General features: G+C 40.6%; 1 protein-coding gene across 8 annotated transcripts in view; it reads right to left on the bottom strand.

Annotated features, from left to right (window-relative positions):
* PDE5A (phosphodiesterase 5A) overlaps window positions 1–24,763 on the bottom strand; it is a 114,250-nt gene that overhangs the window by 28,647 nt on the left and 60,840 nt on the right. For 6 of the 8 annotated variants that reach the window (XR_013224837.1, XM_077300444.1, XM_077300445.1 and 3 more), the window contains exons 4-11: window positions 19,195–19,266; window positions 16,042–16,131; window positions 13,112–13,249; window positions 12,219–12,286; window positions 11,287–11,395; window positions 9,736–9,820; window positions 3,291–3,466; window positions 851–910 (exon numbers count right to left, since the gene is read on the bottom strand). Coding sequence is in view for 7 of the 8 variants with exons in the window: in XM_077300444.1 (XP_077156559.1) it covers window positions 851–910; window positions 3,291–3,466; window positions 9,736–9,820; window positions 11,287–11,395; window positions 12,219–12,286; window positions 13,112–13,249; window positions 16,042–16,131; window positions 19,195–19,266 (798 nt within the window). In the remaining variant the exon portion in view is untranslated. The remainder of the gene's footprint in view (window positions 1–850; window positions 911–3,290; window positions 3,467–9,735; window positions 9,821–11,286; window positions 11,396–12,218; window positions 12,287–13,111; window positions 13,250–16,041; window positions 16,132–19,194; window positions 19,267–24,763) is intronic. The other 2 variants (XM_077300441.1, XM_077300440.1) reach the window with 1 other exon arrangement.

Below are 24,763 nucleotides of genomic sequence, written 5' to 3'. Positions count from 1 at the left end.
CCCTTGGGAAACATTATACCCAGGGGTGGGTTATGACTTTTGGCCAAGCATGAGAAAGTAATATCTACTAATCGGAGTAGCTTTCAGTAGGAATCATCCAGTTTGCTTGTTGTTACTTGTTTCACAATCACTGGTGAAATATGATGTGCCATCTAGTTATTTGCAGTTCAGTAATTCTACAAATTTAGTACTTTCTATTGCTCTTTCAGTCTACCTGCATTTTCTGATTTTTCCTTCTGTTTAATTTTATCCACTTGACAAATATTTTAAAACTCCCATATTGCTGCCCTCATTGTTTTGACATTGCAAATCCCTCTCCAAGGAGGAGCCCAAGTTTTTACTTGTTTCAAGCACTGACAAAAGATCCCTTCATATGGAGATAGGAGACTGGCACGTGGGGACAGCCGTTTTCATGAGTACTCTGTTTACAGGAACCAGGAGTAAAAAAAAATTAAAGAAAGAAATTTCATTTTCTCCTCTTCCACAATACTTAGTGAAAGAGAAGGCAAAATGAGCACTGAGATGTAACCTTGTTGTATTCCACGTCAATTTCTACAACAAGTGAAATCTGTCCATAAGAGTAGGAAAGGTTTGGGGCTTCTGCTCTGAAGAGTGATATAGGAACTCTGAAAGTTGGAAAACTGTTTTGCAGAAATTACTGGACAAAAGCTACATTTTTGTTGCATTTTTTTACTCAGTTATTAGGACAGAAATTAATCACGGCAAAGATAGCAAATGACATAACCAATTTCCTGCAGGAATCTTAAAGGATTACTATACTTGAATATTCCTAGACTACCATGACAAGAAAAAATAGTTTTAAAAAAATAGTTTTAAAAAAATGTATTACCGCTGTAGCCTGAAGTTCCCTTGTTTCTTCTTCAGCAGCTGAAGCATGATAAGAAAGAACCTACAAGAAAAGGAAACACAGAACATACATAAATTACAATTCTTAATTTAGACACGAAGACAGAAGTTGCCTAAGAGCTACTGTTTCTACTGGGATCATTAAAGCTCCGCTAAATATAATTTACACTGAAATACTGCCAGGCAGATCATGACCCTACAAGTTCTTCAAGAAGCAACCTATAAGTAAATGGCATCAGATGTGAATGCATCAGTGAGAAATGCAGATGTAATTAATGTATGTGTCTGATGGTGCTATCCTGAACTCAATAACACCAGACCAATGGGCTAAGAATGGAGACATAGCACATCTTGGGCAGACATAATGCTAGCTCCCTTCAAACTATGAATATGGAGCCCCTTCCCTTCTGCAGCATGGCTTCTCCCTCCCCTTCTCTTGCTTACCTTAAGATCAAAGCTGACTAACATTAATATTAGTACAATTGTAATTCTAAACCAGGGCAAACACGGGAAGGAAGATCTGGGGAGAGAAAAGGACTATATTCCTGAGGATGGCTCCAAATTTATATGGGGTCCATAAAACCAACAGTATATCTCTACTGGACTTCAGTTTTAGATGATGCATTAGTAATAATTTGAAAGTATATGCTATTCTTGTACATTGAATATCCTTGAACAATAAAACATCTGTATTAATGACCTATATTTGTCCTATATTTCTTGCACTATCACTCCAAAATATCTACACAGCCCTATTAATTTTAACCAGGATGATATGCATAGTTTCTTGGCATATTAGTGCAGGGTGGAGAAGCAAGTTTACCAGGCCTTCCCAGCATATAGGACTCCTGAGGATAGCAAGCTATGAGGGAGGAGGGGGGAATAACATCATTGCCTTAAAAGAGCAAAGAACTCTTTTCTTCATGAGGAAAAAAAATCTGAAAAGCTTCCATGTCCCTATATGAAAGACAAATAGCTTACAACATGGCTATAATTATAACCCTGACAAGGTTGTCATAATAAATTAACTTTTTCCAAAGGTTTGTAACACAGGCATAAAAGAAATTCTGTCCTGGAAAGGTTTTGGCAGGCATTTTGTCAGTTTAGGAGAAAGTGTTTTTTATTCAAGGAACAAATAGAAAATTATTATGAAAAATGTAAGCAAAGAAGAACCTTACTGTTTCAGTTAGGTCATGTTTAACTCAGTGTAATCAGAATTTCAACTGGCATGGCATTCAGATTGTTAACTGGAATCTAACGTAATCAACACAGTAGTTTTCTTTCAGGAGTCATAGAGTGTGTCTGCTTTCCTGAGGCATATGGGCCTGCTCTTAGAAATGAGGAAGATGACCATGACAGAGGAGTTTTTCCTCTGCTGGCACCCTTCCTTTCCAGTTCTATCCACCTGGCCACATATCATTGTGCTCTGGCAGCTACAAAAAATGTCTTACTCATCTAGGCATTTAGTTTCTGGGGTTCTCTAAATCCTGTTAGTTCCATTTGCTTTTCTGTTGTTGTTTTGACTGCTTATTGTAATTGGCTGTTTGTAAATGATGATGTCAATTGCCTTGGCAATACGTCTGATAGCAAAGCATGGCGATATTTGTTTCAAAACTACTGACTAAAATTACAATTACAGTCATTGCATTTTGCCTGTGAAGGTTTTTTAAATCTCTCCTTGGGTTATGGCACCTTAGACAGCAATTTGCAACATACAACTTGACCAAACTGATTTTCGCAAAATGCCTTAATTACCGTGTGCTAATGCATATGGAGGACCTAAATGAGAACTTTCCCCCCAGAAGCAAACTGACGGCATGTTTGGTCATGTCAGAAATGCCACAGACACTCTGTTTACTCACTGGATGCAAATGGATCCAAAGTCTACAACATCTGACTTCCTAAGTTACTTTGGAAGATGATAACTGTAAACCTGGATCTGCTACTGTAGTCTCCTTTCATACCACGGTCATTAAAACTAACAGTGACCAATTCAAAAGACCACAACCAGATGACGTCGATGCTTGATATGGTTTGATGAAGTCTGAGGAAGCCTACAGTCATCTGGCTGTTGGTCCAACAGCTGGTTTGTTTGAAGGACTGAGCCAAAATCATCAGGGTAAACCACAAGCAAGAAAAAGGAGCTGTCCCAAAGCCTGGAACCATGTTGTTTTTCTATGCAACAGGACAAGCCAGCTAGCTCTGTCTCTCTTACCTATTCGCATACATGGCTGAATCCCACAAAAGGAACAGCTGATAATAATCAACTGAACACCATGCAAGCATATGGAAAAACAGAAGCAAGCAGCAAACAAAAGGACACAATCCTGAGCTCATCATCAAGCCAGGCTTGGCTCAAGCAAGGGAGTTCCTTGAAAAAAGCAGCTGCAAGTTACATAAAGACTGCCTTGATTAAGCCTCACCTCTAATGTCACCATCTGTTTTGCCATGGCTCTTTCCACGGCTTCATACATCTGCGTATTCTGGATCCCCAAGCCACAGAAGATGACAAAAGCTTCCAGGAACTGTTCATCATTTCGGTTGAAAGCTTTTATCTTCCCTGAATTCTCTTCCATCTTATTAACCAGCTGACAAACTCCTAAAATAGCAAAAGTAAACCTTTAAATAATACAGCTTAAAATTTACTACATCAGTGTTCTTAAAAATGAATATATGTTGTTTCTTCATACCATTATAGTTAGAAGGAAACCGCACCAAGCAACGCTCCTATACATCAGGGGTAGTCATCTGTGGTAGTCCAGATGTTCGTGGACTACAATTCCCAGCAAACGCTGGCAGGGGCTCATGGGAATTGTAGTCCATGAACATCTGGAGGACCACAGGTTGACTACCGCTGCAAAGTGTATGGCAAGCAGAGAGCCTGGCCAGTTCGATCCTCTTACTTGGTGTTTTCTACACAGTAACATGATTGTGAAGTTTCTCTATTACTATGGTGGCTTCTAAAACAGCACTACAACTCCAGGGCTTCCCATGTATTTCCCCAATAGATTTTTTAAAAGTCAGTCTGAGGGACCACCTATCTGAATACATCCCTCGGACACTTCTTCGATTAGCGAATGCCAACCATTTGGAAGTCCCCAGCCCCACTTGGCCTCAACTCCCATTTCAAGAAGCAGTAGAAGGGGGGGGGGGGAATTAAAAACCCAACAGTGTCACCAATATGAAAACCTCACTTCTGAGGAAAATCCAGATGTGATTGAGGGTAGCTCTAGGAATTGCTGGAAATGCCATGGTAAATGACATCATCATGCCAGTACTGTCACCTCCTACCATGTCCCCATGCCCAACTTCCCTGCTGGTTGCCAGGCTCAGTCCCACATCTTCAGCTATATTCATGTATGTACATCAAGTATGGTGATAATTGTACAATGATAATGGTAGATCACATCATTTCCCTCTCTTCCATTTTATCCTTACCCTTTAAGATAGGTTTGGGGCCAGCATATCTGTGGGACTGTCTCTTCCACTATGCTCCCAAAGAGCATTAAGGTCATCCAGTCCAAACTTGCTCAGGATCCCTGACCCAAAGGAAGTGAGATTGGCCTTGACCAGGACCAGGACTTTCTTGGCCTTGTCCCTAGCCTAGTGGAATATGGTGCTGAAAGAGGGGCACTGAGGGACCTTAATCAGTATTGCAGGGCCTGCAAGACAGAGCTGTTCCACCAGAAATATGGATATGGCCCAAATAGACCATCAGTAAGTACTGGATTCACTGTTGAAAAACAGAAAAGACTAGTCCTCTGAGCAGCCACCCTCCCCCCCCCCCAGTCACAGTTGAGGACAGAGGGTTGCCATCAGGGAAGATCAATTGCTACTTTTCCAGCTCCTTTGCAGAGTTCCACAGTGGGGGGTTCTCTCCCTGACATCATTTAACATCTTCATGAGCCTTCTTGCCCAGCTTGTCTAGAATTTTGGGCTTGAGTGATACCAATATGCGAATGACATATCTCCTGATGGATGATAAGCCCGATGTAACCTGTCCGAATATGTTCCCTAGAGCAGGGGTAGTCAACCTGTGGTCCTCCAGATGTTCATGGAATATAATTCCCATGAGCCCATGCCAGCAAACACTGGCAGGAGCTCATGGGAATTGTAGTCCATGGACATCTGGAGAACCACAGGTTGACTACTGCTGCCCTAGAGAGTACTACATTCAGCGAACAACCACTAGTTGAGGATCCTTGGCTCTAAGGAAATATGTCCGGCCTCAACTAGAGCCAGGGCATTTTTGGCCCTGGCTCTTGCCTGGTGTGATGAGCTCCCTAGAGAGATCAGGGCCCTGATATAGCTTGCCAATTTCTCCAGAGTGCAGGACTAATATCTTCCACCGGGCTTATGATTGAGGCCAGCCGGGAAATATCTTAAAACATCAAATAAGGCCGCACTCCCTTCCTTCCCCCTAACCCGCCACCACCAAATTCTAATAGTGACAAGCAAGAAAATATCCATCATCAGAGCTGAGAAGTGATAATTGCCACAATTTACTGGCTTTAGCTATATTGTTTTCCTGTTGAATTATATTGTGTAAATCAAATCAATTGTTCACCACCCGAGATGGTGAATCCGAGAGGGAGCGGTATATAAATAAAAAAAAGAATGAATGAATGAATGAATGAATGAATGAATGAATGAATGAATGAATGAATGAATGAATGGGCATGCAGTGGACTATTGTATGATTTAAGAAGGTTTTTAATGTGAATCTATTATTATTAATGTTTAAACCATGTTGTTACCCTCCCTGAGCTATTCAGGAAGGGCAGGGAACAAAATAAAGTTTTATTTTATTGTTTATTTATTATTATTAGTCTGAGAACATGCCACGATCCAAGATGACCGAGTGGGATTCCAAGGCTGAGTGGTGATTCAGATCTGGGTCTCCTAATTTGAAACTCTAACCAGCCCACCACACTGGCTTTTATGGTGACTCCTGTTGAAAAGTATCATACAGCCAGTCTTGGGTGAATCATACAAGATGCACCATATTAAATTACCTGGTGGTTGCTCCCAGGCTTAATTCCTAAGAATCCTCCCTCAGAGGCCAAAGCAGTCCAGGGAAGGGCAAGCTGTATTTCATCAATGGTTTGCATGCAGGTTCATTTTATATACAATTTAAAGGCTTTTCCACTACCAACAATGCTAAAAGGAAACCCTGTACCTCTTCGCTACCTCCTTTTTAAGTCTTCATCTCCATTTTCTTTTTGACTTTTACTATTAATAGTGCTTTAGTTTGATATACTCCCTGAAGGCAAGTTGTCCTTTGCAAGCTAATTAGATTTTTGTAAGCATGCCAAGAGAACAGTTATGAATGTCAGGTTAGTGGTACAGAGAACTTGCACTTCCTTATTTGCAAAAAAAAGAAGAAGAAAAAAAGGTCCAGATGGCTTAGTAAACAAATTAGACAAAAAAAATATTGCCATTTCTGGAGCCTTGAAACCATTTATTGTGTTCCAATAAATCACCAGGTGTCACTTCCATGTAAACTGTAATCCCTTAATCCAGGGAGATAGGAAATTCTACAAAACCATGGTGAGGGCTGATGCCTGAACATGTGGATTCATCTTCACAAGCTTCACCCACTGGAGCTACTAGCATCAAATTCCAGTCTTCAGAAGTAACTACCTTTTGCAAACTTACTCCCTTTTCAAGAAGTGGAAAGAATCCACTGTGACTGTTTATGCACTGGAGGTTTCATGCCGGGCTACAGGCTGGAGTTTTAGTTGTGGCAGGTTGCTCCACCTCTTCCTGCACCCACACGGGAGAGCATTTGGCCTGGTGCAACTCATCCACCCCCGATTTGTGCTCCTGCATGGGAGCTGGGGCAGTGAAGTTCTCAGTGCATAAACGGTCTATGAGTATTATTATTATTATTATTATTATTATTATTATTATTATTATTATTATTATTATATTTATTTATGTCCCGCCACTCCCTAGACGGCTCGTGGTGGGTCACAATGTCTAAAGAAAAAAACCCATTAAAACACCCATTAAAACTTTTAAATACTCCCAACATGGGAGTATTAAAACTTTAAAATACTCCCACTGATACAAAGAGTAACTATCAAAAACGCCCAGCTGGTTCTTTCGTAGTTTAAAACATAGCAGAGCGATTACTGAAGCTGATTTTCAGTAGAAACAACTGGATAAAGACTTTAAAAAACCCACTTTTAAAAAATGTATTCATATTTAGTTCAAGGGCTACATGTCTCTCATTAGTCAGGATCAACCAGCATTCAAATAATAGTTCATCTTAGTGGTATGTAACAAAAAGCACACCCCGTGAAGAATTACTTCAGCCCATTGATTTTATTGAGTTTAAATGGGATTAACTCTGCGTAGGACCAGAGTGCAAGGATAGTAGCCAAAGCTCTGTATACGCAGGATAAAAATTATAAAAGTGAAGTAAGCCATGCTGCAATTACTTTTGGAGTATAATTCAGAGATTTACGTTTGTTGCCTATTATGTGACACCCAGACCTTTTGTCATTACAACTGCATGGCTCTGAGAAAGGGTACTTAGGTACATAAGCAATCCTCTAGTACATTTCAGCTTTCTGTTCTATGCTTCTATGCTCTGCTTGTGGCACTTCAATAATAGCCTTGTCATAATGGCCTACTTTCTGGAACGCCCACAAAATCAGATGACACATCAAAACATCCAAGGCACCGAGGAAGATAGCTGCTACCACTGTTTCACAAACAACCTGCAAAGGTCTTTGTGCAAGAGGGCATATAATATTATATCAGGTACACACACATTTTTCATTGATCCTTTAAAATTAGGGGAGTTATCTTGCCAGCTTTTTATTAGTCAGCTTCTGGTCTGATGTCTATTTCCCAGATAACGTTATGCTTTTTATGTCTCTGGGCTTAATGTTTTATTGCTTGAATATTGATAAAGTATTAGTGTAACTGAAAGTAGGAATCTGACAAGGTAACATGGATATCTTTTAAATAAACACAGCAGGTAGATTCTCATGGAAGATGAGGAAGGGTTTTTTATTCCCTGCTTTCCTTTACCCAAAGGAGTCCCAAAGCAGCTTGCAATCACTTTCCTTTCTTCTCCCCAAAACAGAGTACGTGGGGCTGAAAGAACTCAGAGAGAACTGCTATGCAAGAACAGCTCGAAGAGGACTGTGACTAGTCCAAGGTCACATAACTTGTTGTATGTGGAGGAGTGGAGAACCAAACCCAATTCTCCAGATTAGCGTCCACCGCTCTTTAACCACACCATGTTGTGCAAGCTCTTGTATAAGTAGTCTTGGAATCTCTGGATTTTGTTTCCTTTTTTCCTGCATTCTACTGTAATGTGAAGCATAAAACAGGACACATGAGCTAAAGAATGGAGAACTGATAAGGTGTAGTAGTTGGAAAGTTTAACTAGGACTAGGGAGACCGCAGTTTGAATTATGACTAAGTCACAAGCTCCACAAAAGTGTTCTTAGGATGGCACTGCGAGTCACTTCAGTTCATTCTCTTCCTGAGAACTCTGGGGGGATAAAATGGAAGAGAAACTTAAGAGGAAGAATATTGTAAAGGGTGGGAAAGTTTCAGCCCATTGATTTTCTTGGGTTTAGATTGCCATAACTGGATAGGACTACACTGCAAGGATAGTAGCTATGTGGGGGGAAGGGAAAGCATTTGGATTCGTCTCAGAGAGAAAGAGGACTGATTCCTTGCTGCTCTGTCTCAGAAAAGAAGTCTTCATTCTGAAAAAGGAGTGAATACATAATTAAATATAGAGCCTCTTGTGGCGCAGAGAGGTAAGCGGCAGAAATGCTGTCTGAAGCTGTCTGTCCTTGAGGTTGGGATTTCAATCCCAGCAGCCAGCTCAAGGTTGACTCAGCCTTCCATCCTTCCGAGGTGGGAAAAATGAGTACCCAGCTTGCTGGGGGGTAAACGGTAATGACTGGGGAAGGCACTGGCAAACCACCCCGTATTGAGTCTGTCATGAAAACGCTGGAGGGCGTCACCCCAAGGGTCAGACATGACCCGGTGCTTGCACAGGGGATAGCTTTACCTTTTTTTATTATTGCCTTGGCGCTTTAGACTTCCTTGTACCTGCCACCCCTAAAGCTGCACCTAGTTGCTGCTGTTGTCAACTCTTGTCTCATCCCAATGGTCCTTTTAACTTTCTCCTATAATCTTGCACAAGAGATACTTTTACCTTTACCTTATGTAATTAAATAAACTGTGCCTGTGTTTGTGTGGATCATCTAAGAGATCACAGCTGATGTCCAACAGCAGATATGACTGAGAACGCAAAGAGAAAGGCCCTGCAATGACATGTACTACCATTACAAGCAAAGGGAAGCAGTTCTTCATGTAGAACATGATCAATTTATGGATTAAAACATGAAATTCATTCTGACAAAACACAGCAACTGCCACAAGCTTAGGTGATTTGAAATCATAAATAAATCCATATCCATATAAGAGGAAAGATGAAATGTCTTTTTCTCCCATTACCAGATATGAGCCTCTGGGGAGGGTGGTATATAAATGTAATAAATAAATATATGCCTATGAATATGGACCGGCTGTCACTCTCTTTCTCTGTTGGCATTCGGTTAGAGTTTCCCACTGGACCTATTATCACCGACTCAGATGATAGACAATGAAGATAAGGAGAAAAATGTTTTTAAGAAACCAGATACTGGGATTTGTGGTGATCATCATGAAAACACAGTAATTATGACTTTTGTTTTGCTCCATTACAGTGTATTGAAACTCTTGAGTTGTCACAAGCACCACAACACAAAGCATACTTACTCAGAAATAATACACTGTACAAAATATCATGCAAACTGCATCATGAAACATTTTTAAATGCAAAGATTATACCTATAACTTTATTCTTCTTGCCATTTTTTATTGGTGTACATAGCAAACTTTCTATATTCTGATTTGTGCTGTCTGCATTTTCATTCTGTTAAGGGAAAAGACACAATTCTTATACATTCATCTCTTAGCCCATGCAAGTACTACAGGCAAAAATGAAAGGTATAACATTGTAAAAATCCTTATATTTATGGAATGCAGCAAATTGTTTTTTTATGTATATTTATTTAATCTTGGCTACCAAATTTATATGCAATATTACTTACAGAATTCACTTTTAAGACATGCTCATTGCACATATTCCATAGCTAAACATTCCAACTACCTTACATTCTGATCACAAACTTACCATTCTCACAGAGCAGACTTGTAATAAATATATTCACGTCACAACATTCATAACATCACAATTGTCAATTTAACTCCATTGGAATTATATGGATGCAACCATGGACAGTGTTCCTGATTGGTGGAGAGCCTGGCTCATCAAGGGCAGACTTGTTGAGAGCCAGCTTGATGTAGTGGTTAAGAGTGGCAGCTTGTAATCTGGCAAGCTGGTTTCATTCCCCACTCCTCCACATGCAGCCAGCTGGGTGACCTTGGGCTCGTCACAGCACTGATAGAAGCTATTCTCACAGAGCAGACTCAGAGTTTTCTCAGCCTCATCTACCTCACAGGGTGTCTGTTGTGGGGAGATGAAGGGAAGGCAATTGTAAGCCATTTTGAGATGTTTTTGAGAAGTGAAAAGTAGGGCATAAAAACCTCTTCTTCCCACGTGCCCTCCACTCCTCCAACTCCTGTGACCATGAAGGAAGCGGCCTTCTACAAGGAATTGAGTGCCTGCCTGCCAAGGGACTGTTTCATCAAAGGCAGAGTTGTTTCCATTTGCTCTGCTTTATGATCTAGTTTGTGAATTGCAAGCAGAAATTATAAAACTGGCTTATTCTGTGCATCACATTTAATTCATGCAAAGTGAAAAGTGAGTTTAAAATGTCCCTAATAAATAAATGTTCAAATGGAAGTGTTGCAGTTATAAGTTATTCTCCTACTAGGGTTCTAAACTGTATTTTTAAAGACAGTTCACAGGAACAGATTCTAGCCATTAGTGCTATTTAAAAAGTAAACTTGTTAGGGCAGGGTGTGTTTCAGTTTTGGGTACTATCTAATAAGTGCTGAAAGGAGCAGCAGAATTAAGATGTGTAGGGTACAGTCAAAAGGAGATGGCCAAGAGGACAACCAGAATTGGTCAATGCTTATTGCTCATGTTCTGTGAGAGAGAAACGTAGTGAGAAAGTAACATCAAATGGAGCTACATCAGCCTTGCACTAATCAACAGGCAAGTAGAAAGGGAAACAATGAATTAACTCAGTCCAAAATAGGTAAATAAGATTCCATGAAGTCAGAAAACACCTAGGGGTGATTGCCTACAGGAGATGTTATTCAAGGCAGCGTATGTGCAAGTCTAGCAACAAACGATTTAACAGGTGATTTTCCACAACTGAATGCCTATGCATTTCCATTGCCGGCTTCCAAATCTAAGTTCACATTACTTACAGTCCAAGGGAATCTTTTGTCTTGGCGAACATCAGGAATGTTGAGAGGCTCCATGGTATTCTTGACATATTGGGCATACATATAATTAACCTGATTGGTATCGTAATCTCTGTTGAAGTAAGAATACATAAACTAATTTCTCTAAATTTGTATTTAACACTGGAGATGTGGGCTCAGCAAAACACAGACGCAGTTCTTTATTAAACACCAACACCAAACAGCAAACTCAAGAACCCAGTGAACTTCTAAACATTGCAGGCTGCCTGCCAAGTAACCTGATTGTTCCTTAATGTGGACTTACGATTGGTCTACAACTGAGGTATGAGATTGGATGCAGCAGACAACAATGCAGGCTTTATTGAACAGTAGACTCAATAAGGCACGGAGTCACTTGTGTGCCAAAACATCAGCTCTTTAGTAAATCGCACACAACCAAACCCAACTCAAAAGCCAACTACCTGAACTTGTATACAGTATAGGATTCCTGCCAAAGCCTGTGATTGACCCAGTGCAAATTCCCCAAGTTCAAAGCGATTGGACCTTAAATGAACAAGTAGTAGCACAGATCCTGCACACCAACCAATACCATTAAGAGTCCCCGATGTTTGAATTGCGGTTCCCACTCTGCGGTTCCACTAATCTGCATACACAACAGTCTTTCCATTGGTTAGTCTAGGATCCCTGCATTTGAGTAGTGTCTGTTGTTGCATACACAACACTCACCAAACACGAAAAGTCATACAGAGGAGGAAATCGAGGCAGTTAAGGTAATTTACTGTGCTAGAACTTGGATTGCATGTGATACATCACCCCGCCTTTGGGCCAATAGGCTGTATTTGGGGCAGAACTCTTGGCCCCATCTGAAAGTTTCATCAGGTTGTCTCCCAAGCCATTAGTTTTAATGGCTAACAGTTCAGAACCATTAGTTTTACCTTTTGTGGGCATCACTGGAGTCTTCCAATTCTTCAAACTCCATATGAAAGACACTGGAAAATGAATCCTAAGGATGAAAAACAAATCCCTGATTAGTTAATATGTACAAATGAGATCCTCTGTATTTCACAACAAACATTTACATTTATTTCTTTCCTGTCTAACTATAGGTATGAATAACGGATTCGTTGTGACCAGTGAGTAGCTTCCATCTCAACGTATAGTCTCACAGGACTTCAAGAGAAGTTACCACCATGTTTTCCGACCAATATTTTCTTTCTTTCTTTTAACAGTTTCTTTTAACTAACAATGACCTTAACCTTAATACAGTTGCCACAGGGAAAGACAAGGTTTCAACTTGGTGAAAAAATGATTTTTGAGTTAGACATAAAATGACATTGTACTAAATTGATTGTGGGACCTGATGCTGAAACAAATATGAGATGGAAATAAATAATTCAGCTTATATTTTCTACTCTCCATGATTCAAAAAAGAAGGATTCCCAGAGCATGGAAATGATGGGAACTGAACCCCTGATTCTAAAGCAGTGGTACTCACTCCCTGGCTTAGGTGCTACATGTAGCTCTTTGACTCACCACCTGAGACTCTTCTGAGCGCTCTCCCAATATGGCTTCTGAAACATGGAGCAGATAAGTGAAAAAAGTGCCTGGGTCAGTGAAGTTTGTGGCTCACTGCGGCTTCCCATTTAAAATAGCCATTGTCAGAAGAACAGGTAAGTTGCAAGTTTCCATAAAGATACAGCTCTTTTGCTTGGTGGTACCTATGAATTTGGCTCTCCATAACCTGCGTAGTGAGTACCACTGCTCTAATGTTTCCAAGGGAAGAACTAGCATCTTATTTTCTCGCAAACAAGTCAGGCTCTGTACTCACAGAACTGTCTTCATCCACTATGAAAATCGTGCACTTCTGCACCTGCATGAAGGAGATTATGGTGGCAGCTATCTTTTTCAAAATAACTTCCAAGGACTGCTGCTCTTCAAATATTAAACTTGCAAGATCAAGGAGCACCTACAGAAAAAAAAATAATGTAGCTAAATTTTGAACATGTAACATGTTACTCTGCAAGCTTAGTAATTATAAAACTATTTTTAACATAGAGATGAAAGTCACAAACATTAGGGCCAGAAGCATGGTATATTTCTTTATTTATAAATTTTGTATCTCATCTTTCTGCCCTCATCAGTAGCTCTGAGCAGTTTCAGCCTTCTTTCAACTCAATGCCACTCAGCTGCTCTCGCTGTTTTTCATGGCTCTTCACTAACCGCCATGAACTGTATCAAAATGTGTAGAAGTTCCTGGTGGTTCTTCAGTTTGCAAACATCACTTCATGAACCACAAACAGGCCATAATTCATGACAAGCTGTAGTTCATCGGCGTAGTGACATGGTTGGGAAGATGCCCTTCCATATTAGGTAGTCCTTCGGGTATGCTAGTACAAAACCATTCTAGGATTTTGGACTTTAAGGTATATAACACCCTGAATTGTGCCAAATACATTATGGGTTGCAAAAGACTAAACATGTTGTTTCCCCCTTCAGATGGAGACCATTTGTTAAACTTGGGTGTACTCTATGGCATCACATGTATTTCATTTATGATCATTAATATTTTTCTATAGCTCATTATTATTACCTAGAATAGATTTTTTACCTCTACTTTACAGGATATTTTTGTGCTGACCTTTGGTTAAAAACAAATAAATGCCCTATTTAACAAGTGAGATTTGAAATCTGACTCCATGATTAATACTCCATACATTTATTATCTACTGAAGATACAGTTCCCTAATTATTCTGCCATTTTATGCCAAGCACTTGCTTGATCATACAGGATCTCACATCTATGGATGACTCTCTTTTTTGCCTTAACTCCATCCGGGCATGATGAAAAATGTCTGCTTGGAAACCTCTCAATTCAGCAAGCTATGGCCTTGCTTAAATACAAAAATGTATTGCATTATTATGGAATGAGACTGGGATGCTAGTCTGAAACATTTATATCCCTTGAAAGCTTCTGCAAGCAACTTTGAACTCCCGTCTGGATGGAAAGCTTCGGGGCAGTATTTGCCCATTTAAGCATACCCATGTTTGTTTTTTTTCACATTGGCAGGAGTGGACATAGATACTTCCCTCCGTAAACAGCAACAAAATATAAATAACCTTGCAACAAAGCATATGGCTTGATGACACACCCATAGAAACCTACTGAAAGAGACCAGCTCTGCTTCACCAGATACAGTAAACACCTATTAATACATGTGGAGGAGCCTCGGAGTCTGAGTGAATTTACAGAAAAGGCAGGATCAAGGCTTGTTCAAACTCACCCCAATGTCAGGAGTGGAGGAAGGGAAGTGGAGCTCTGAACTGGCCCTCACTTCTCTTCCTGCTAAACATTTGGACTATCCCAAGGATAATTATGCACTTAAAAACAGGTGTGAAATCACTCCACTTCTTATTTCTTTCTGCTTCAATCATCTTCATCCAGTTTCAGTCTTGTTTGCCTTTTTTATGTTCCTCAAATTGATGTAACTGGCTGAGGCACAGATTATAGGAGAAAGATAAAAGGACCATTGGGAAGAGACAAGAGTTGACAACAGCAGCAACTAGGTGCAGCTTTAGGGGTGGCAGGTACAAGGAAGTCTAAAGCGCCAAGGCAATAATAAAAAAAGGTAAAGCTATCCCCTGTGCAAGCACCGGGTCATGCCTGACCCTTGGGGTGATGCCCCCTAGCATTTTCATGGCAGACTTAATACGGGGTGGTTTGCCAGTGCCTTCCCCAGTCATTACCGTTTATCCCCCAGCAAGCTGGGTACTCATTTTACCAACCTCGGAAGGATGGAAGGCTGAGTCAACCTTGAGCCGGCTGCTGGGATTGAACTCCCAGCCTCATGGGCAGACAGCTTCAGAAAAGCATTTCGGCTGGCTTACCACCCTGCGCCACAAGAGGCTCTTAAGGCAATAATATCAGGGGTCAAAGTGATACCAAATGAATAACAACAACAACAACAACAACAATTTATGTTAAGCCAAGAGCTAAAGTCACAAGATAAGTGGAGATCAGAGATCAGGGATGGACACTGTGCCAGAATTATCTGTACAGACTGCCAACAAAGCAGGAAACTCCATCCTTCCATGGCCCATTAATAGGGCTTCCTGTTGCATGGAACCCATGGTCTCTGTGCACTGTTGGAACCTCTCTGAGACTCTAGCAACAACTAAAGGAACTCCAGAGGGTGCTGGAAAAACAACTCCTGAGAACTATTTTCTGATTTGGAATGACAGAAATGATAAAAGGAATAATTTATAATTTATTAAATCATTCAGTTTTGTTCACATTTCAATTTTTCCATGAATTCTTTTTTTGAAAAAGACAATTTCCCCCCTGTGGCTTTGCTCACCATTTATTTTACCTCTCTAGGAACAACTATTGGGTCAGCTCACTGGTTGCCTCCTCCTGTACATGGTTGGTGGGTGGGTGATGTTCCCATCATTTGTGCTGCTTGTTGTGCCTGAACTGCTGTGATGGGTTGTAATGCCACAGAAGCTGCTTGGCTCAATATATTCCTAGGCCATTTTATCTTCCCAATCAGCCCTTGTTCCCTTCCCTCTAATCCCTGCTTCTTCTTCTTCTGAGCACTGTTCCTAGAGCTAGAGCTGAGCACTCTGTCCCAGCACAACTCCTACCCTTGGTCTCTATTTCACTCCTTCCAGCTGAAACCTCAGCACCTCAAACCAAATACTGAGTGCAATCAGGGGGGAAGTAAGAAAAAACTTTATTGACAAATGACCTATCAGCCTCACCTGGTTTCGTCTGTTTTCAAGCAGGGATGTTTCATACAGCTGAGCGTTGTGAAGAACAATTCCACAAAATGCCAAATAAGCAGCAAAATCCTGAAAACCAGAGTTTGAGTTAAATGAAGCAGCTTGAATCACCAAATTCCTGTAATACAGATAAGTCCCAGAAGGTATTACGCCAAATGTTAACTGATGTAGGAGCAGGTGTGCCTTGAATTACACAAAAGATGGTCCTGTAAAATGTCACTTGACTTGCTGTAGATCACTTATTCTGTGAACACCCATGTCAACAACAGCTTATAGTGACTCAACACCATGCAAATACCCATGAACTTCAGCAGTCCCAACCAATGGAGCTACTTTGGTTCTGCTTTGCCATTTATTTACAGAATCTGCCCATAACCCCACAGAAAAGGACAAAATGTTCAAGCCTACAACTGCTTAGCAGGGTATCAGCTCACATGGTTATTTACACCTTGAAATACATTTTGTTTTTAAAGGCACTCAAATTATTTGGTTAAACTTGAAGTCCTGAATGAGTTCTTTGTTTTTTGTACCCAAGCATAATACTTTATTAGCACCTGAGTGTTCTTAAAATATCTAATTCTGCCTTTGATGAGATTTGTTGGCCATTTTGCAAATTTATAACAATAAGACCATGGGCTGTGCAATGTACGAGAGTCAGGACTGAAACAAATTTAACCCTGCAAGGAGCCAAAACCAACTCTTTTTCAGTAAAAATAAATGCACAGGGGTTTCCTTTCAGATGGTGCAAGTGGTAGAACATCAAGACTTCCCATCTATGCTGCTTTCCAGACATGAACTGGATGTGAGAAGCTGCTATGTGCCCTGTTGAGATAGATACAAATTGGAAGGAGAAAGGGGCCTTGTCCCGACCCACCTTAGCTCCATCCTCAAAGGAGGGTGAGGGAAACTTCATGGCCTGTCTGAAACAAGAGGTGCAAGATGAGGCTGAGTGGGCACATTCCATCCCTTACCATGGCAAAGCCAGGTAGGAGCCTCCCTAGCTGTAGTGAGGATGGGCTGGGCAAGGGTGAGCAGCAAGAGTATGTTCCTAGCCTAAGCTAGCCTTCCTTCTTTGCAATTGCTCCTCTGTGATGGACCCATGGTTAAGGTAGCAACAGTGGGCATGACTCCCAGAATGATGGGATTTTGTGCTCTTTGAGCACAAAATCAAAAATGTTTCACACAGATACCCAACTACTTGGTCCAAAACAAATAAAATGAAAATGATCTGCTTCCTCCATTAATAAATAACTAAAACAAATTAGAGATACTATCAAAGATTGTTGTAAAATTATTTCTGACAATCATGCATAAAATGTTTCCCTGCATTGTTGGGGTTCTTCAGTACTGGAAAAACTGGTCCCATTTCTAACCACAACTTACTTAGGAAGAAGCAGCACTAACATCAAGTTCATGAATAGATGCATTCTTGAACACCGGCTGTATAATATCCATCTCTGCTTTGTCATAATAAAAACATTTCCTAATAAGGATCTCTGGGAACCTCCACCCACAGGCACAAAAAGCCTTGTCATCTTTATGCTAGAAGCATCTGTTGTAGAAGGAATTAACAATGGTATCCCAAGCAGAGTTATACCCTTCCAAGCCTAATGGACGTAACTCTACTGAGGATAGCACTGCAAATCTTTTAAAACAAGCGACTGCATTTTTTTAAAGCAAGGAAGTCATGAGCTGTTTCTCTTCGGGAAATTTATTGATTCCAATGCTCTGCTGCTCTTCACTCCATTTGAAAAGAAGGAAGGAAGGAAGGAATTTTGACTTCATCATATACTCATCAGCTCCTCCAGCCTGAGTTAAATCCTCTTTTGTGCATTACAAACTGCTCATACAACATGGCATTGTAAATCACTTTGCCGAAGGCACTTCTAAATTAATCTAACATTCTGACACTATGATTTTATTCAGTGCAGTTATTCAATTTATTCACACTGCAAAACTGGGATATGCAGTTCTATTTTGCAGGCATTTACATAACAGTAACTTGATACAGGGATTTGGACTCCTGTGTTGGATACTCATTCTCTAAACCCCTTAAAGAGTTATTTGCTGCTTTTTCTACTTTAACTTCTCTCTGCAGCAAGAAATCATGTGATTACGAAGACTAAAGAAAATGGCAGATTTAGTCAATATTTTCAGTACATGAACAATGACCTGGTTTTATCTCCTGGAGCATGAAAAACCATTACCTCCCTAGAACTTTCAGAGAGATGTCACTGGGTAGGGCTGGTGCAGGTTTTGTATGGGCTCTTCATCAGCTCCCTCCCACCCCCCACCCCCACAAATGCAGCCACTCCATATCACATGCCAATATCAGTTATGATGAAGGAACAGGACAGCAGTTCTATCATACTTCTAATATCATCAGCCCTGACAGATCTAAAAATAACATTAGAAAGTTGGGGCTCCTGCCCCCCCCCCCCGCATACCTCTTGGCAGGAAATGATAAATTGTCCCAGAGGTCCCTGCAATTTCACAGGGGGACTTGGAGTGACTTCCCATTTTCAGATAGGAGATGGGTTTGGAGTAAAAAAGAGAATATGTAATTCTGTTGCGAGGTGCTTCCTTTTGTCACCAGATATCTCTTCAGTTGGGAAAAGAGGCACTGATCTGGTGCTCCTAGTGCCGCAACTGCTGACATCACTGGATAACAAGAGTGGAAGTGATGCAACATTCAGATCCCCAAAATTAAAAAATGGTTGTAAGAGTGGGCAAGGAAGAAAGGTGCAAAAGCATAAGCACGCTGCAGGTTAGGGTAGAGGGGGCCCAGGTAATCATAAAGGACTCTGTGTTAAAGTTGATAATTGAGGGGAACAGCATGAATGTCCCATTAAGGGGAATTCACGATACACTTACAGAAGTGATCTCTGATATTTCAGTTGGGCAAATTGTTGAACTGTTCCCAAAGATTTTTGTACTTGGAAAATGTTCTATTTAACATAAAATATGAGATTTTAAATACATCTGTAAACTCCAAACCAGCAGTTTAAATTCCCATTGCTTTCAGTAGTGAAGTACTTCATTTTTTTTTTTTTGCACTGTTCACGCAATCACTTTAAGAGAGATCTATCGACAAAGTTTTTCTATTGGCAAAGTTAAGACAGTAATTTGTACCTTCTCATCTTGCTCAGTGAATATTCCTCCAATTCCAGATTTCTTATTTATTGCTTGGGCCACACCAACCACCTGATTAAGATATCAAAACATTAGTTAATACTGTAGAGCTACATCAGAGCCTGTGTGGCATTACTATTCACATTGGTTATCAAAGTCTGGTCGTAAAATCTTTTGATCCTTCCTCCACTCGGAATATAAAAAATGCAAACCAAAGCAAGGATCACTGCTTATAAAACTTCAGACCATTTTATTCCGCAATCCTAAGGAACCCAGAAGGTTTGGTTTGGGAGCCAATAAATGTAAAATCAGACTGCTGCCTTGCAAAATTGGCTTTGCACACATGGCAGCCAAATAAATCTACTCGAATGAAATAAAGGTACACTCTCTCCCTATTGCACCAAAGGTTTCAAAGAGTACTACATGAAGGGGAGCTACAAATAAAACCTATACATATGTTACTTTGCCTTGGAGTACTCTGAAGGGTGTACTATGATAGAAATAATCCATCATGAAAACGTGCCATTCTCTGCAACCTTTCTTTTATATACTGTATCAGGGGCCAAGCCTATTGCATTCAGGAATACAATGGGTGCTAGATTAGGGGGGTGGGGTGGAAGAACTCTGCCTCCCCCTCCTCTCAAGACCTGGAAAGTCTGCCGGCAGGGGCTGCTCTCACAGGGCAGGAATCTGCAGACTCTGAGCCTCAGAGGGAAGTAGAAGTAGTAGGGGATGGTCAGGGGTGGGGGATGGTGGGTGACTGGCTGGCCACAGGCAAGCTGGTTGGAGGAGGAGACACTCAGGGGTGGTACAGCCGCCCTGAGTGGGTGTTAAGCACTGAGTGGCATTTAAGCCATGTGACCAGCTCGTCCTCCAAGCCGTTATCAGAAATATTAAGTGGAACAGATTTTACTATTTGCCCTATTTATCAGTGAGCCATGTTCATGAGTGAGGCATGTTTATCTACTGGAATACAATTTGCCTAATCTGTACTGCTGGAGGTAGGCAATGGCAAACCAGCTGTGATCCACCCTTGCCTTGAAAACCCTGTGTCACATGAAGGAACTTTCTACCACCAATGTGAACTGAAGTCTCGGGTCAATAAATAGCCTTATTGTCTGTTGGAGGCAGAGGCTCCAGCTGAAAACAATGTGGCTTTCAGCATGAAAACCATCTGTGCCAGCCATCTTAAGCTTCAAAATATTCTCACTGTACCGCAAAAAATGGCTATAGCTGATTTTGTATACCGAAACACCAAATAAAGCTGTTACAAGTCTCAAGCAGAAAAGAAAATTTTAAATGCTAGCGGTCATTTTTCTAAGGCTGTGTCAAGGTAATGAAGTTACTCCAACCCTGCAGATATATCTACATAAAGTACCATCATTTTGATACGGCTTTGCTGAAGTCCAACATTACAGAATGAAGGCTGCACATATAAAGATCTTCTAAAATGTTTCTGTGGCGTTGCCACAAGCAAAGGCCTTCCTACAGCTTGCATGCACAACATCAAAGACATCTCTTATTTCTCATTTAAATTGCAGAAGCTGTTGTTCATATTCAAAACTGCTTTCAGTTCTTTTAAACCAGACAAAAACATGATTTTAGTCTGGGTTGTTTCTAAAAAGGACTGTTTAATTTCAAACTATTTGAAAGGCCTAACTGATTCTTTGTGTACATATGATAGCTCTGTGGGATTTCACGTTTCCTGTCATAACGGTCTCTTACTCTGAGCATTAATGGCAAAAGTCTTAAAAACGTTCCATTAATGTATGTATAACTGATATTCTTGGAGCTTGCTGCAGAGAGGTAATTGAGTCAGATGAGTGAATTCTGATGTACCACTTGCAGTCCTGAGGAAATGAAATTAAAATAGCAACAGGATAGTTTTTAAGGGCTAATCTGGACATGCTCTCTAAAGCATGTTCAGCTTGCCTCTTTTTTCAAAATGATATATGGCAGTCCAGACTTTAACCCAGCCAGACAGGCCTGAAGGAGGCTGGAAACTTTCATTCATATATGTATATTGTTTCTATTCAGAATTGCAAACCCAGGGCAACAGGTTCTTGATAAAGAAGGCAGTAATTCAGTTTTCTGGCTTTAGCACATTAGCAGCAAGGCTATTGCCCAGAATGCATCAGAAAGAGAATTATTCGTGACCACAGCAGTTTGGAAGGGATCTGAAACAGGAAATGATGACTCCTGCTATTAATGTCGACATCAACAGATGATTTTTTGCAAGGCACTCATATGGAAAACTCTAGTCAGACACTAAACACCCAGCTCTAACAGTTAAGTCGTAAAAATGGGTGGAAAAACACTTTCAATATCACAGTGGGCTAGATTATGATTTATAGTCTTCTCACTCACATCAGCCTCCCCAATAAGCTACAGGCAATACAAATGAGATCATTGTTCTGTGTTCCATTAGCAAGTATGGCCTCCAAATGTCCATTTTAAATAATGGTTTTATTGTCAGGTCCACTTCATGAAATCAAATGGACCGGGTAAGTTAATTAAGTTAATGGTCAACTCCTATCTTCAAACAAGCCACATAGTTTAAAGAAGTGTTTTTTTAAAATGCCTGAACTTCAATACTTCAAAACCCAAAGCTCCTGTAAGTTCAGATATCATACATCACACAGGCCTCCCAAACACACAAGATTCAGCTACCATGTCCTCTTTAATTTAGGAGAATTTCTATTTTAGAGTACGCCTTAAAGAACAGATAATTCGCATCTTCATACGTCAAGTACTTTTTATCTCTGTACAACAGGCACCACAAAGAACAGATGACAGCAGTTTCACTGAAGTAAACACCCTCTGGACTACCACAAAAATCCTGTTGGAATTTACAACAACGTTTTCTACAATGCAGTTTCCTCTACCAGACCAAATCCTCTGCTTTCCCCAACAACTAACACAAATTCAGTTTTTATGAACAGGTTAGTTTTGAATTCCCAAATATAAACCCATTCAGGCACTATTTTTCTCACAATAAAATGACTTGTACTAGAGCAGCATTTAGAAACTTTTTTACCATTGAGAAAACTTTTTTACCATTGAGAAAACCGTGAAACATTCTTCAGGCTCGAGAAACCCCGGAAGTGAGAATCACAGCTGTTTACATGCCCACCTGGGTCCCCTCCCATTCACATCCCCTCCATGCCCATCGTTGGGCAGGCCAACATGACCATATATGGTCATATCACCCCATAAATGTTTAACAAATTAAAAATGTATTAATTCCCATTCAGGAAACCATTCCAGGGCTGTCAAGAAACACCAGGATTTCATGAAAGCCTGTACTAAAGATAATGTACAGTGATGTGTACAACCTCAATATCTGCCCACCCTCCCCCTCAAAAAGCAGGAGTACCATTTTACAGTGGTTGCACCTGGTGGACTTCTGCCACCCATGTGGCTATTAAAAGCACAAGACCCTTTTTAGGAAAAAGTTAAGAATCTTAGAGATGGCCTTTTTGTTTGACTCACTCACCTATTCAAAATAATCCTAAATTAGGCTGAGATGGCTTTCCCAAGGCCATTCAGCAAACTTGGGCAACTGAACTCAGTTTCCACTCCAAACCTGAGCATCGGTACCATAATGACTAACATACCAGTGCTATATATACTGCAGTTGTAGAACTGCTCATGAACAATACTGTATTGTTCACTTCTTGCTATGTAGTTATGGTAAGGACAGTCATTGTGTCTTAATCTAGATTTCCCAAATTGATAGTTAGGGCTGTTAAGAATCATAGCTTACTGGGGGGAAATCAGCAAATTCCCAGTTTCTCAGTATGAACTCTCAGCAGCCCACAGGTGCACAGCTGTCATGCAGGTGTTACCTTACAACACTGGCCTTTTTATTTTATTAGCTTTGAACCACAGAAAGCTGAACCCATTTCAATAGGATCATAGGCCCTCTGAAGCATCCAAAAGAGAACACTTTCACCCTGTGTAAACACTTTGCTGCCATGAAAGGGAAGCTTGTGGTTCTTAAAGAGCTGTGAGGAAACAGTAAAAAGGGCTGTGTTAATAAAGCCTTAAAAAGACCATTCAGCTGCTCCTTATTAGCCCTGCAGGTTTCCCCTTTACAGTGAAAAGCATACAAGCCATATGTAGACTCACTTATTTTTCTGAACTCTAATACTGCCCCTATGAACTTAATTAATATATGAGAAGTAATGAAACAGATAGCAAATGTTAGTAACTGAATAATGAAAATATCATTTCAGGGAACCAACTTGCCCAGATTTCAAACTCAGTTGAACTAGTAGAGCTCACTAGTCCTGAGTAGCGATTCAAGGAAGAAGTGGGTAAATGGGTTTAATTTTTCCCCCCAGGGATTAAAACATTTATGAAAACACCGGAAATCTGGGGAGCACGAGAAGGGGGGAGGGAACGACAGTACTATGACATAATTTTTAAAAATGCAAGTTCTGAGAAAAATATATAGAAAGTAGAAAGAAGTTTTTGTTAAGATCAGCACAGCAGGCAACAACTGCGTTCTGCTTTTATGATACCTGAACGCAGATAGTAGAGGGAAAGGACATGACACCAGACTGTGCTCGGCAGAATGCAGAGTTTATTATTTATATCTTGCCTTGATCCCCAGTGGGAACCTAAAGTGGCTTACGTCATTCACCTTGCCTCAATTTATCCTCACAACAACCCCATAAGGTAGGTTAGGCTGAGAGCATGTGGTTGGCTGCAAATCACCAAGAGGACTTCCATGGCACCTGATACATGACATAACAAACTAGGCTAAGGTGACCAGATTGTCCCACTTTTGGAGGGACATCTAGTGGCACCTGGCAAATTGTACTTATGTTGCAAGTAAAAATACATATATTACAATACTATTTTTGTGTTCTATGCATTCTATGAAAGAATTTGTTGCTCCATATAGACCAAATTTTTAATCAAGAACCCCCCTCCCCCGGTCAATGGTGTCCCGCTTTACCAATGTTAAAATCTGGTCACCTTAAACTAGGTTCAACTGATTTTATACCTTAGGCAACATCTCAAAACTTCTCAAGTGCATCTCCTGAATTAATATAACAATTATGACTAGCAAGAAATGTTGTAAGGTTTCAACATGAGGTAAAATCACCAAATCTGGACTTAATTAGCATCGTAAAAATCCAATTGTCTTAAACTTCCAAAATCATTTCCAAACTGAATGCAATGACTTCCAAGTGCTTTCTTGCTGTCTCGTGGAAACATCTCTCACTAAGCAGAGACATAACAGCCAACTTCTTCCTTTTTTCTTTTGTAACATCCCACGTACAGTTGTCAGCCAGCCGCTTACAACCAGCAGGAGTTTCCAGGGTTCAGTGAGTTTCTAGTGATGCACCAACATTGTGCAATCATCATGCCAGGGTGAATGCTAGCGTGCTGCCCTCCACAATGGTGTCAGCTTCTCAATTACACTGGGAATGATGTAATGTCATTGACCCAGCACCAATCACCCCTCATTTTCCTCAGCATTTTACCAGCCTTCCAGTTGATTGACAATAGTCAGGGCTGGGGGAGGGGAGGGAGGAAGGATCCCTAATCCAATCTG

This window comes from Paroedura picta, chromosome 10 (assembly GCF_049243985.1).
Source record: "Paroedura picta isolate Pp20150507F chromosome 10, Ppicta_v3.0, whole genome shotgun sequence".
Taxonomy (NCBI): domain Eukaryota; kingdom Metazoa; phylum Chordata; class Lepidosauria; order Squamata; family Gekkonidae; genus Paroedura; species Paroedura picta.
Note: the sequence above shows the minus strand (reverse complement) of the source record. Positions and strands in the feature narration are given on the sequence as shown.